Genomic DNA, 15,830 nt, shown 5'->3' with positions numbered 1-15,830 from the left:
ATGTCTAATGGTAACGTCAGGTCACTGAGTCTCTGTTTAAGTCATGTCTAATGGTAACGTCAGGTCACTGAGTCAGTTTAAGTCATGTCTAATGGTCACGTCAGATCACTGAGTCTCAGTTTAAGTCATGTCTAATGGTAACGTCAGTTTAAGTCATGTCTAATGGTAACGTCAGGTCACTGAGTCTCAGTTTAAGTCATGTCTAATGGTAATGTCAGGTCACTGAGTCTCAGTTTAAGTCATGTCTAATGGTAATGTCAGGTCACTGAGTCTCAGTTTAAGTCATGTCTAATGGTAACGTCAGGTCACTGAGTCTCAGTTTAAGTCATGTCTAATGGTAATGTCAGGTCACTGAGTCTCAGTTTAAGTCATGTCTAATGGTAATGGCAGGTCACAGTCTCAGTTTAAGTCATGTCTAATGGTAACGTCAGGTCACTGAGTCTCAGTTTAAGTCATGTCTAATGATGTCACTTCCCTCAGATCACCACAAGTCTACGATCACGCGGTGCCGGTTTGACCCTCAGAGTCAGCACGTAGCCAGTGTCTCTGAAGACAGAACCATCAAACTGTGGGACCTGGTCTCCACCAAAACCACCCTCTCCATCAACAGGTGAAGATAACACTCATTATATGAGACTTTACACACAGTCCCTGAGATAACACTGATTGTATTAGATATTACACACAGTCCCTGAGATAACACTGATTATATTAGACTTTACACACAGTCCCTGGGATGATAGATAACACTGATTATATTAGACTTTACACACAGTCCCTAAGATAACACTGATTATATTAGACTTTACACACAGTCCCTGGGATGATAGATAACACTGATTATATTAGACATTACACACAGTCCCTGAGATAACACTGATTATATTAGACTTTACACATAGTCCCTGAGATAACACTCATTATATTAGACTTTACACACAGTCCCTGGGATGATAGATAACACTGATTATATTAGACTTTACACACAGTCCCTGAGATAACACTGATTATATTAGACTTTACACACAGTCCCTGAGATAACACTGATTATATTAGACTTTACACACAGTCCCTGAGATAACACTCATTATATTAGACTTTACACACAGTCCCTGGGATGATAGATAACACTGATTATATTAGACTTTACACACAATCCCTGAGATAACACTCATTATATTAGACTTTACACACAGTCCCTGAGATAACACTGATTTTATTAGACTTTACACAAAGTCCCTGAGATAACACTGATTATATTAGACTTTACACACAGTCCCTGAGATAACACTGATTATATTAGACTTTACACACAGTCCCTGAGATAACACTGATTGTATTAGACTTTACACACAGTCCCTGAGATAACACTGATTGTATTAGACTTTACACATAGTCCCTGAGATAACACTGATTATATTAGACTTTACACACAGTCCCTGAGATAACACTGATTATATTAGACTTTACACACAGTCCCTGAGATAACATTGATTGTATTAGTCTTTACACACAGTCCCTGAGATAACACTGATTATATTTGACTTTACACACAGTCCCTGAGATAACACTGATTTTATTAGACTTTACACACAGTCCCTGAGATAACACTGATTTTATTAGACTTTACATACAGTCCCTGAGATAACACTGATTATATTAGACTTTACACACAGTCCCTGAGATAACACTCATTATATTAGATGTTACACACAGTCCCTGAGATAACACTGATTATATTAGACTTTACACACAGTCCCTGGGATAACACTCATTATATTACACCTTACACACAGTCCCTGAGATAACACTGATTATATTAGACTTTACACACAGTCCCTGGGATAACACTCATTATATTAGACTTTACACACAGTCCCTGAGATAACACTGATTATATTAGACTTTACACACAGTCCCTGGGATAATAGATAACACTGATTATATTAGACTTTACGCACAGTCCCTGAGATAACACTGATTATATTAGACTTTACACACAGTCCCTGAGATAACACTGATTATATTAGACTTTACACACAGTCCCTGAGATAACACTGATTGTATTAGACTTTACACACAGTCCCTGAGATAACACTGATTGTATTAGACTTTGCACACAGTCCCTGGGATGATAGATAACACTGATTATATTATACTTTACACACAGTCCCTGAGATAACACTGATTTTATTAGACATTACACACAGTCCCTGAGATAACACTGATTATATTAGACTTTACACACAGTCCCTGAGATAACACTGATTATATTAGACTTTACACACAGTCCCTGAGATAACACTGATTATATTAGACTTTACACACAGTCCCTGAGATAACACTGATTATATTAGACTTTACACACAGTCCCTGAGATAACACTGATTATATTAGACTTTACACACACAGTCCCTGAGATAACACTGATTAAATTAAACTTTACACACAGTCCCTGAGATAACACTGATTAAATTAGACTTTACACACAGTCCCTGAGATAACACTGATTATATTAGACTTTACACACAGTCCCTGAGATAACACTGATTATATTAGACTTTACACACAGTCCCTGAGATAACACTGATTATATTAGACTTTACACACACAGTCCCTGAGATAACACTGATTAAATTAGACTTTACACACAGTCCCTGAGATAACACTGATTATATTAGACTTTACACACAGTCCCTGAGATAACTCTCATTATATTAGACTTTACACACAGTCCCTGAGATAACACTCATTGTATGAGACTTTACACACAGTCCCTGAGATGACACTGATTATATTAGACTTTACACACAGTCCCTGGGATGATAGATAACGTGCACTGCCAGGCTGACAAATGACCAGAGCATCAAGGAACATCATAACAGCTGTTTTTGTTGTCATTTCTGACCGCAGACGTCCTTAAATAAAGATTTGTCAGTAACAGGTCTCGTTTTAAAGACACACGATCGACTGTGTTATCAGATCATTATGTTAATGGTCCACGGTGGACTGGGTGAACTCACTGGTCTCGTTTTAAAGACACACGATCGACTGTGTTATCAGATCATTATGTTAATGGTCCTCGGTGGACTGGGTGAACTCACTGGTCTCGTTTTAAAGACACACGATCGACTGTGATATTAACCGATGTACAGTAAAATAAATAAAAAAGTTTATCGGACACAAATGGACGATAAAAGTTGTAGCACACTCCCTGCATCAAACTTGGCATCATAACAATGTAGATGCAGTAGCTAGACAGACTGTGTGCCAGATCTAGGGACCCCTGTGTTTTACACAGTCATCTGACACGCCTGGGTTTTAACCTTCAAACGGTCCTCTTAAAATACACGATCAAATACTGCTGTGTCCTCGTGATAGCACTCAACACAGGACTCTCATTATAACACATGCACTGCAGTACAGTGAGCTAAAATATAACCTGGCATTATGTCCGAAAGATTGATGCAGGACAGGGAACTAAATTATAACCTGGCATTATGCAGGACAGGGAACTAAATTATAACCTGGCATTATGCAGTACAGTGAACTAGAATATAACCTGGCATTATGCAGTACAGTGAACTAAAATATAACCTGGCATTATGCAGTACAGTGAACTAGAATATAACCTGCCATTATGCAGTACAGTGAACTAGAATATAACCTGGCATTATGCAGTACAGTGATCTAGAATATAACCTGGCATTATGCAGTACAGTGAACTAGAATATAACCTGGCATTATGCAGTACAGTGAACTAGAATATAACCTGGCATTATGCAGTACAGTGAACTAGAATATAACCTGGCATTATGCAGTACAGTGAACTAAATTATAACCTGGCATTATGCAGTACAGTGAACTAGAATATAACCTGGCATTATGCAGTACAGTGAACTAAAACATAACCTGCCATTATGCAGTACAGTGAACTAGAATATAACCTGGCATTATGAAGTACAGTGATCTAAAATATAACCTGCCATTATGCAGTACAGTGAACTAGAATATAACCTGGCATTGTGCAGTACAGTGAACTAGAATATAACCTGGCATTATGCAGTACAGTGAACTAAATTATAACCTGGCATTATGCAGTACAGTGAACTAAATTATAACCTGGCATTATGCAGTACAGTGAACTAGAATATAACCTGGCATTATGCAGTACAGTGAACTAAAACATAACCTGCCATTATGCAGTACAGTGAACTAGAATATAACCTGGCATTATGAAGTACAGTGATCTAAAATATAACCTGCCATTATGCAGTACAGTGAACTAGAATATAACCTGGCATTGTGCAGTACAGTGAACTAGAATATAACCTGGCATTATGCAGTACAGTGAACTAAATTATAACCTGGCATTATGCAGTACAGTGAACTAGAATATAACCTGGCATTATGCAGTACAGTGAACTAAAACATAACCTGCCATTATGCAGTACAGTGAACTAGAATATAACCTGGCATTATGCAGTACAGTGATCTAAAATATAACCTGGCATTATGCAGTACAGTGAACTAGAATATAACCTGGCATTATGCAGTACAGTGAACTAAAACATAACCTGCCATTATGCAGTACAGTGAACTAGAATATAACCTGGCATTATGCAGTACAGTGATCTAAAATATAACCTGGCATTATGCAGTACAGTGAACTAGAATATAACCTGGCATTATGCAGTACAGTGATCTAGAATATAACCTGGCATTATGCAGTACAGTGAACTAGAATATAACCTGGCATTATGCAGTACAGTGATCTAGAATATAACCTGGCATTATGCAGTACAGTGATCTAAAATATAACCTGGCATTATGCAGTACAGTGATCTAGAATATAACCTGGCATTATGCAGTACAGTGATCTAGAATATAACCTGGCATTATGCAGTACAGTGATCTAGAATATAACCTGGCATTATGCAGTACAGTGAACTAGAATATAACCTGCCATTATGCAGTACAGTGATCTAGAATATAACCTGGCATTATGCAGTACAGTGAACTAGAATATAACCTGGCATTATGCAGTACAGTGATCTAAAATATAACCTGGCATTATGCAGTACAGTGAACTAGAATATAACCTGGCATTATGCAGTACAGTGATCTAGAATATAACCTGGCATTATGCAGTACAGTGAACTAGAATATAACCTGGCATTATGCAGTACAGTGATCTAGAATATAACCTGGCATTATGCAGTGCAGTGATCTAGAATATAACCTGGCATTATGCAGTACAGTGAACTAGAATATAACCTGGCATTATGCAGTACAGTGATCTAGAATATAACCTGGCATTATGCAGTACAGTGAACTAGAATATAACCTGGCATTATGCAGTACAGTGAACTAGAATATAACCTGGCATTATGCAGTACAGTGATCTAGAATATAACCTGGCATTATGCAGTACAGTGATCTAAAATATAACCTGGCATTATGCAGTACAGTGATCTAGAATATAACCTGGCATTATGCAGTACAGTGATCTAGAATATAACCTGGCATTATGCAGTACAGTGAACTAGAATATAACCTGCCATTATGTCAGTTAGTAAGACCTAACTCTGTCCCGTGTTGACCTGTGAGGCTGGTTGATATGTTATTGATCCCCTATGACAGCAGTAAGACCTAACTCTGTCCCGTGTTGACCTGTGAGGCTGGTTGAAATGTTATTGATCCCCTATGACAGCAGCAAGACCTAACTCTGTCCCTTGTTGACCTGTGAGGCTGGTTGATATGTTATTGATCCCCTATGACTACAGTAAAACCTAACTCTGTCCCGTGTTGACCTGTGAGGCTGGTTGATATATTATTGATCCCTTATGACAACAGTAAGACCTAACTCTGTCCCGTGTTGACCTGTGAGGCTGGTGTTATTGATCCCCTATGACAGCAGTAAGACCTAACTCTGTCCCTTGTTGACCTGTGAGGCTGGTTGATATGTTATTGATCCCCTATGACTACAGTAAGATCTAACTCTGTCCCGTGTTGATCTGTGAGGCTGGTTGATATGTTATTGATCCCCTATGACAGCAGTAGGACCTAACTCTGTCCCTTGTTGACCTGTGAGGCTGGTTGATATTCTTCACCATGGGTCGCTTTGCTCGTTATCTTATAACCTGAGTTTTTCAGACATCATGCTTGTTATTGTTAGCCTATCATTTGATAGTCCACTAGCTATTGCACACAGTTCAAACTAATTTGTGTTAGTCAAGGTCACGTCGAGGCTGTTGTACAAAGCCTCCAGAGCTTGTTGGGGGGGAAACCCAATATTTCCAATATGCATTATGACAATACTCATTGTTGTTTCTATCCTGTCTCAAACACAGCACCCACACCAACGTCGTGTCGAACTGCTGTTTCACTGCTAACGGACGCTACTTGTGCACTGCATCATGGGACAAGACACTGCAGCTGTGGGACGTCCAGACAGGAACATTCCGTTCCCACGGTGGCCTGACCCTTAGCAAGGGACACGCCGGATCCGTCAGCTCCTGCACCTTCTCCATGGATGGTAGGGTAGACATATCAGTCTTCTCCATGGATGGTAGGGTAGACATATCAGTCTTCTCCATGGATGGTAGGGTAGACATATCAGTCTTCTCCATGGATGGTAGGGTAGACATATCAGTCTTCTCCATGGATGGTAGGGTAGACATATCAGTCTTCTCCATGGATAGTAGGGTAGACATATCAGTCTTCTCCATGGATGGTAGGGTAGACATATCAGTCTTCTCCATGGATGGTAGGGTGGACATATCAGTCTTCTCCATGGATGGTAGGGTAGACATATCAGTCTTCTCCATGGATGGTAGGGTAGACATATCAGTCTTCTCCATGGATGGTAGGGTGGACATATCAGTCTTCTCCATGGATGGTAGGGTAGACATATCAGTCTTCTCCATGGATGGTAGGGTAGACATATCAGTCTTCTCCATGGATGGTAGGGTAGACATATCAGTCTTCTCCATGGATGGTAGGGTAGACATATCAGTCTTCTCCATGGATGGTAGGGTGGACATATCAGTCTTCTCCATGGATGGTAGGGTAGACATATCAGTCTTCTCCATGGATGGTAGGGTAGACATATCAGTCTTCTCCATGGATGGTAGGGTAGACATATCAGTCTTCTCCATGGATGGTAGGGTAGACATATCAGTCTTCTCCATGGATGGTACGGTAGACATATCAGTCTTCTCCATGGATGGTAGGGTAGACATATCAGTCTTCTCCATGGATGGTAGGGTGGACATATCAGTCTTCTCCATGGATGGTAGGGTGGACATATCAGTATTCTCCATGGATGGTAGGGTAGACATATCAGTCTTCTCCATGGATGGTAGGGTGGACATATCAGTCTTCTCCATGGATGGTAGGGTGGACATATCAGTCTTCTCCATGGATGGTAGGGTAGACATATCAGTCTTCTCCATGGATGGTAGGGTGGACATATCAGTCTTCTCCATGGATGGTAGGGTAGACATATCAGTCTTCTCCATGGATGGTAGGGTGGACATATCAGTCTTCTCCATGGATGGTAGGGTGGACATATCAGTCTTCTCCATGGATGGTAGGGTAGACATATCAGTCTTCTCCATGGATGGTAGGGTGGACATATCAGTCTTCTCCATGGATGGTAGGGTAGACATATCAGTCTTCTCCATGGATGGTAGGGTGGACATATCAGTCTTCTCCATGGATGGTAGGGTAGACATATCAGTCTTCTCCATGGATAGTAGGGTGGACATATCAGTCTTCTCCATGGATGGTAGGGTGGACATATCAGTCTTCTACATGGATGGTAGGGTGGACATATCAGTCTTCTACATGGATGGTAGGGTAGACATATCAGTCTTCTCCATGGATGGTAGGGTGGACATATCAGTCTTCTCCATGGATGGTAGGGTGGACATATCAGTCTTCTTCTCCATGGATGGTAGGGTAGACATATCAGTCTTCTCCATGGATGGTAGGGTGGACATATCAGTCTTCTCCATGGATGGTAGGGTGGACATATCAGTCTTCTCCATGGATGGTAGGGTAGACATATCAGTCTTCTCCATGGATGGTAGGGTGGACATATCAGTCTTCTCCATGGATGGTAGGGTAGACATATCAGTCTTCTCCATGGATGGTAGGGTAGACATATCAGTCTTCTCCATGGATGGTAGGGTGGACATATCAGTCTTCTCCATGGATGGTAGGGTAGACATATCAGTCTTCTCCATGGATGGTAGGGTAGACATATCAGTCTTCTCCATGGATGGTAGGGTAGACATATCAGTCTTCTCCATGGATGGTAGGGTAGACATATCAGTCTTCTCCATGGATGGTAGGGTGGACATATCAGTCTTCTCCATGGATGGTAGGGTGGACATATCAGTCTTCTCCATGGATGGTAGGGTGGACATATCAGTCTTCTCCATGGATGGTAGGGTGGACATATCAGTCTTCTCCATGGATGGTAGGGTGGACATATCAGTCTTCTCCATGGATGGTAGGGTGGACATATCAGTCTTCTCCATGGATGGTAGGGTGGACATATCAGTCTTCTCCATGGATGGTAGGGTAGACATATCAGTCTTCTCCATGGATGGTAGGGTGGACATATCAGTCTTCTCCATGGATGGTAGGGTGGACATATCAGTCTTCTCCATGGATGGTAGGGTAGACATATCAGTCTTCTCCATGGATGGTAGGGTGGACATATCAGTCTTCTCCATGGATGGTAGGGTGGACATATCAGTCTTCTCCATGGATGGTAGGGTAGACATATCAGTCTTCTCCATGGATGGTAGGGTGGACATATCAGTCTTCTCCATGGATGGTACGGTGGACATATCAGTCTTCTCCATGGATGGTAGGGTGGACATATCAGTCTTCTCCATGGATGGTAGGGTAGACATATCAGTCTTCTCCATGGATGGTAGGGTGGACATATCAGTCTTCTCCATGGATGGTAGGGTGGACATATCAGTCTTCTCCATGGATGGTAGGGTAGACATATCAGTCTTCTCCATGGATGGTAGGGTAGACATATCAGTCTTCTCCATGGATGGTAGGGTAGACATATCAGTCTTCTCCATGGATGGTAGGGTAGACATATCAGTCTTCTCCATGGATAGTAGGGTGGACATATCAGTCTTCTCCATGGATGGTAGGGTAGACATATCAGTCTTCTCCATGGATAGTAGGGTGGACATATCAGTCTTCTCCATGGATGGTAGGGTAGACATATCAGTCTTCTCCATGGATGGTAGGGTGGACATATCAGTCTTCTCCATGGATGGTAGGGTGGACATATCAGTCTTCTCCATGGATGGTAGGGTAGACATATCAGTCTTCTCCATGGATGGTAGGGTGGACATATCAGTCTTCTCCATGGATGGTAGGGTGGACATATCAGTCTTCTCCATGGATGGTAGGGTAGACATATCAGTCTTCTCCATGGATGGTAGGGTAGACATATCAGTCTTCTCCATGGATGGTAGGGTAGACATATCAGTCTTCTCCATGGATGGTAGGGTGGACATATCAGTCTTCTCCATGGATGGTAGGGTAGACATATCAGTCTTCTCCATGGATGGTAGGGTAGACATATCAGTCTTCTCCATGGATGGTAGGGTAGACATATCAGTCTTCTCCATGGATGGTAGGGTAGACATATCAGTCTTCTCCATGGATGGTAGGGTGGACATATCAGTCTTCTCCATGGATGGTAGGGTAGACATATCAGTCTTCTCCATGGATGGTAGGGTAGACATATCAGTCTTCTCCATGGATGGTAGGGTAGACATATCAGTCTTCTCCATGGATGGTAGGGTAGACATATCAGTCTTCTCCATGGATGGTAGGGTGGACATATCAGTCTTCTCCATGGATGGTAGGGTGGACATATCAGTCTTCTCCATGGATGGTAGGGTAGACATATCAGTCTTCTCCATGGATGGTAGGGTAGACATATCAGTCTTCTCCATGGATGGTAGGGTGGACATATCAGTCTTCTTCATGGATGGTAGGGTAGACATATCAGTCTTCTCCATGGATGGTAGGGTGGACATATCAGTCTTCTCCATGGATGGTAGGGTAGACATATCAGTCTTCTCCATGGATGGTAGGGTAGACATATCAGTCTTCTCCATGGATGGTAGGGTGGACATATCAGTCTTCTCCATGGATGGTAGGGTGGACATATCAGTCTTCTCCATGGATAGTAGGGTGGACATATCAGTCTTCTCCATGGATGGTAGGGTAGACATATCAGTCTTCTCCATGGATGGTAGGGTGGACATATCAGTCTTCTCCATGGATGGTAGGGTGGACATATCAGTCTTCTCCATGGATGGTAGGGTGGACATATCAGTCTTCTCCATGGATGGTAGGGTAGACATATCAGTCTTCTCCATGGATGGTAGGGTAGACATATCAGTCTTCTCCATGGATGGTAGGGTAGACATATCAGTCTTCTCCATGGATGGTAGGGTAGACATATCAGTCTTCTCCATGGATGGTAGGGTGGACATATCAGTCTTCTCCATGGATGGTAGGGTGGACATATCAGTCTTCTCCATGGATGGTAGGGTAGACATATCAGTCTTCTCCATGGATGGTAGGGTAGACATATCAGTCTTCTCCATGGATGGTAGGGTAGACATATCAGTCTTCTCCATGGATGGTAGGGTAGACATATCAGTCTTCTCCATGGATGGTAGGGTAGACATATCAGTCTTCTCCATGGATGGTAGGGTAGACATATCAGTCTTCTCCATGGATGGTAGGGTGGACATATCAGTCTTCTCCATGGATGGTAGGGTAGACATATCAGTCTTCTCCATGGATGGTAGGGTAGACATATCAGTCTTCTCCATGGATGGTAGGGTAGACATATCAGTCTTCTCCATGGATGGTAGGGTAGACATATCAGTCTTCTCCATGGATGGTAGGGTAGACATATCAGTCTTCTCCATGGATGGTAGGGTAGACATATCAGTCTTCTCCATGGATGGTAGGGTGGACATATCAGTCTTCTCCATGGATGGTAGGGTAGACATATCAGTCTTCTCCATGGATGGTAGGGTAGACATATCAGTCTTCTCCATGGATGGTAGGGTAGACATATCAGTCTTCTCCATGGATGGTAGGGTAGACATATCAGTCTTCTCCATGGATGGTAGGGTGGACATATCAGTCTTCTCCATGGATGGTAGGGTGGACATATCAGTCTTCTCCATGGATGGTAGGGTGGACATATCAGTATTCTCCATGGATGGTAGGGTAGACATATCAGTCTTCTCCATGGATGGTAGGGTAGACATATCAGTCTTCTCCATGGATGGTAGGGTAGACATATCAGTCTTCTCCATGGATGGTAGGGTAGACATATCAGTCTTCTCCATGGATGGTAGGGTAGACATATCAGTCTTCTCCATGGATGGTAGGGTGGACATATCAGTCTTCTCCATGGATGGTAGGGTGGACATATCAGTCTTCTCCATGGATGGTAGGGTGGACATATCAGTCTTCTCCATGGATGGTAGGGTAGACATATCAGTCTTCTCCATGGATGGTAGGGTAGACATATCAGTCTTCTCCATGGATGGTAGGGTGGACATATCAGTCTTCTCCATGGATGGTAGGGTGGACATATCAGTCTTCTCCATGGATGGTAGGGTAGACATATCAGTCTTCTCCATGGATGGTAGGGTAGACATATCAGTCTTCTCCATGGATGGTAGGGTAGACATATCAGTCTTCTTCTCCATGGATGGTAGGGTAGACATATCAGTCTTCTCCATGGATGGTAGGGTAGACATATCAGTCTTCTCCATGGATGGTAGGGTAGACATATCAGTCTTCTCCATGGATGGTAGGGTAGACTTCTATGATAGAACAGACTGACTGTAGTTCTCTGTTGTCCAGGGTCAGTCCTGGTGTCTGGGGCGTATGATAGAACAGACTGACTGTAGTTCTCTGTTGTCCAGGGTCGGTCCTGGTGTCTGGGGCGTATGATAGAACAGACTGACTGTAGTTCTCTGTTGTCCAGGGTCAGTCCTGGTGTCTGGGGCGTATGATAGAACAGACTGACTGTAGTTCTCTGTTGTCCAGGGTCAGTCCTGGTGTCTGGGGCGTATGATAGAACAGTGACTGTAGTTCTCTGTTGTTGTCCAGGGTCAGTCCTGGTGTCTGGGGCGTATGATAGAACAGACTGACTGTAGTTCTCTGTTGTTGTCCAGGGTCAGTCCTGGTGTCTGGGGCGTATGATAGAACAGTGACTGTAGTTCTCTGTTGTTGTCCAGGGTCAGTCCTGGTGTCTGGGGCGTATGATAGAACAGACTGACTGTAGTTCTCTGTTGTCCAGGGTCAGTCCTGGTGTCTGGGGCGTATGATAGAACAGACTGACTGTAGTTCTCTGTTGTCCAGGGTCAGTCCTGGTGTCTGGGGCGTATGATAGAACAGACTGACTGTAGTTCTGTGTTGTTGTCCAGGGTCAGTCCTGGTGTCTGGGGCGTATGATAGAACAGACTGACTGTAGTTCTCTGTTGTCCAGGGTCGGTCCTGGTGTCTGGGGCGTATGATAGAACAGACTGACTGTAGTTCTCTGTTGTCCAGGGTCAGTCCTGGTGTCTGGGGCGTATGATAGAACAGACTGACTGTAGTTCTCTGTTGTCCAGGGTCGGTCCTGGTGTCTGGGGCGTATGATAGAACAGACTGACTGTAGTTCTCTGTTGTCCAGGGTCAGTCCTGGTGTCTGGGGCGTATGATAGAACAGACTGACTGTAGTTCTCTGTTGTCCAGGGTCGGTCCTGGTGTCTGGGGCGTATGATAGAACAGACTGACTGTAGTTCTCTGTTGTCCAGGGTCGGTCCTGGTGTCTGGGGCGTATGATAGAACAGACTGACTGTAGTTCTCTGTTGTCCAGGGTCGGTCCTGGTGTCTGGGGCGTATGATAGAACAGACTGACTGTAGTTCTCTGTTGTCCAGGGTCAGTCCTGGTGTCTGGGGCGTATGATAGAACAGACTGACTGTAGTTCTCTGTTCTCCAGGGTCGGTCCTGGTGTCTGGGGCGTATGATAGAACAGACTGACTGTAGTTCTCTGTTGTCCAGGGTCGGTCCTGGTGTCTGGGGCGTATGATAGAACAGACTGACTGTAGTTCTCTGTTGTCCAGGGTCGGTCCTGGTGTCTGGGGCGTATGATAGAACAGACTGACTGTAGTTCTCTGTTGTCCAGGGTCGGTCCTGGTGTCTGGGGCGTATGATAGAACAGACTGACTGTAGTTCTCTGTTGTCCAGGGTCGGTCCTGGTGTCTGGGGCGTATGATAGAACAGTGGCTGTGTGGAACATGGAGACCCTCTGCAAGACCCTGGAGTTGAAGGTAGCTTCATGTCCTACTTTAGACACATGTCAAGTCAAACAGGTGTGTGTGTTTCATACAGGTGTGTGTGTGTGTGTGTGTGTGTGTGTGTGTGTGTGTGTGTGTGTGTGTGTGTGTGTGTGTGTGTGTGTGTGTGTGTGTGTGTGTGTGTGTGTGTGTGTGTGTGTGTGTGTGTGTGTGTGTGTGTGTTTTTGCTTACCCTAGGGACATGCGGATTGGGTGACAGATGTGGCAATCAGTGCTGACAAAAAATGGGTGGCCTCAGCTTCCAAGGTACAAACACACACACACACACACACCTCAATGTCATGTCCTATCCCTGTAGGTCACAGTAAATATACACCTCAATGTCATGTCCTATCCCTGTAGGTCACAGTAAATATACACCTCAATGTCATGTCCTATCCCTGTAGGTCACAGTAAATACACACCTCAATGTCATGTCTTATCCCTGTAGGTCACAGTAAATATACACCTCAATGTCATGTCCTATCCCTGTAGGTCACAGTAAATATACACCTCAATGTCATGTCCTATCCCTGTAGGTCAGAGTAAATACACACCTCAATGTCATGTCCTATCCCTAGTAAATATACACCTCAATGTCATGTCCTATCCCTGTAGGTCACAGTAAATATACACCTCAATGTCATGTCCTATCCCTGTAGGTCACAGTAAATATACACCTCAATGTCATGTCTTATCCCTAGTAAATATACACCTCAATGTCATGTCCTATCCCTGTAGGTCACAGTAAATATACACCTCAATATCATGTCCTATCCCTAGTAAATATACACCTCAATGTCATGTCCTATCCCTGTAGGTCACAGTAAATATACACCTCAATGTCATGTCCTATCCCTGTAGGTCACAGTAAATATACACCTCAATGTCATGTCTTATCCCTAGTAAATATACACCTCAATGTCATGTCCTATCCCTGTAGGTCACAGTAAATATACACCTCAATGTCATGTCATATCCCTGTAGGTCACAGTAAATATACACCTCAATGTCATGTCCTATCCCTGTAGGTCACAGTAAATATACACCTCAATGTCATGTCCTATCCCTGTAGGTCACAGTAAATATACACCTCAATGTCATGTCCTATCCCTGTAGGTCACAGTAAATACACACCTCAATGTCATGTCTTATCCCTGTAGGTCACAGTAAATATACACCTCAATGTCATGTCCTATCCCTGTAGGTCACAGTAAATATACACCTCAATGTCATGTCCTATCCCTGTAGGTCAGAGTAAATACACACCTCAATGTCATGTCCTATCCCTAGTAAATATACACCTCAATGTCATGTCCTATCCCTGTAGGTCACAGTAAATATACACCTCAATGTCATGTCCTATCCCTGTAGGTCACAGTAAATATACACCTCAATGTCATGTCTTATCCCTAGTAAATATACACCTCAATGTCATGTCCTATCCCTGTAGGTCACAGTAAATATACACCTCAATGTCATGTCTTATCCCTAGTAAATATACACCTCAATGTCATGTCCTATCCCTGTAGGTCACAGTAAATATACACCTCAATGTCATGTCATATCCCTGTAGGTCACAGTAAATATACACCTCAATGTCATGTCCTATCCCTGTAGGTCACAGTAAATATACACCTCAATGTCATGTCTTATCCCTGTAGGTCACAGTAAATACACACCGCAATGTCATGTCCTATCCCTGTAGGTCACAGTAAATATACACCGCAATGTCACGTCCTATCCCTGTAGGTCACAGTAAATATACACCTCAATGTCATGTCCTATCCCTGTAGGTCACAGTAAATATACACCTCAATGACATGTCCTATCCCTAGTAAATATACACCTCAATGTCACGTCCTATCCCTGTAGGTCACAGTAAATATACACCTCAATGTCATGTCCTATCCTTGTAGGTCACAGTAAATACACACCTCAATGTCATGTCCTATCCCTGTAGGTCACAGTTAATATACACCTCAATGTCATGTCCTATCCCTAGTAAATACACACCTCAATGTCATGTCCTATCCCTGTAGGTCACAGTAAACATACACCTCAATGTCATGTCCTATCCCTGTAGGTCACAGTAAATACACACCTCAATGTCATGTCCTATCCCTGTAGGTCACAGCAAATACACACCTCAATGTCATGTCTTATCCCTGTAGGTCACAGTAAATATACACCTCAATGTCACGTCCTATCCCTGTATGTCACAGTAAATATACACCTCAATGTCATGTCTTATCCCTGTAGGTCACAGTAAATACACACCTCAATGTCACGTCCTATCCCTGTAGGTCACAGTTAATATACACCTCAATGTCATGTCCTATCCCTGTAGGTCACAGTTAATATACACCTCAATGTCATGTCCTATCCCTAGTAAATATACACCTCAATGTCATGTCCTATCCCTG

At 43.1% G+C, this 15,830-nt stretch overlaps 1 protein-coding gene across 1 annotated transcript in view; it reads left to right on the top strand.

Annotated features, from left to right (window-relative positions):
• LOC139575440 (WD repeat-containing protein 88-like) overlaps positions 1 to 15,830 on the top strand; it is a 45,605-nt gene that overhangs the window by 23,108 nt on the left and 6,667 nt on the right. The window contains exons 6-9 of the mRNA XM_071400396.1: positions 481 to 610; positions 6,354 to 6,538; positions 13,316 to 13,398; positions 13,603 to 13,671. Of these exons, the coding sequence (XP_071256497.1) occupies positions 481 to 610; positions 6,354 to 6,538; positions 13,316 to 13,398; positions 13,603 to 13,671 (467 nt within the window). The remainder of the gene's footprint in view (positions 1 to 480; positions 611 to 6,353; positions 6,539 to 13,315; positions 13,399 to 13,602; positions 13,672 to 15,830) is intronic.

The sequence above is a fragment of the Salvelinus alpinus genome, chromosome 5 (genome assembly GCF_045679555.1).
Source record: "Salvelinus alpinus chromosome 5, SLU_Salpinus.1, whole genome shotgun sequence".
In the NCBI taxonomy this organism is placed as follows: Eukaryota; Metazoa; Chordata; class Actinopteri; order Salmoniformes; family Salmonidae; genus Salvelinus; species Salvelinus alpinus.
This window is presented reverse-complemented; position numbering and strand designations above follow the sequence as displayed.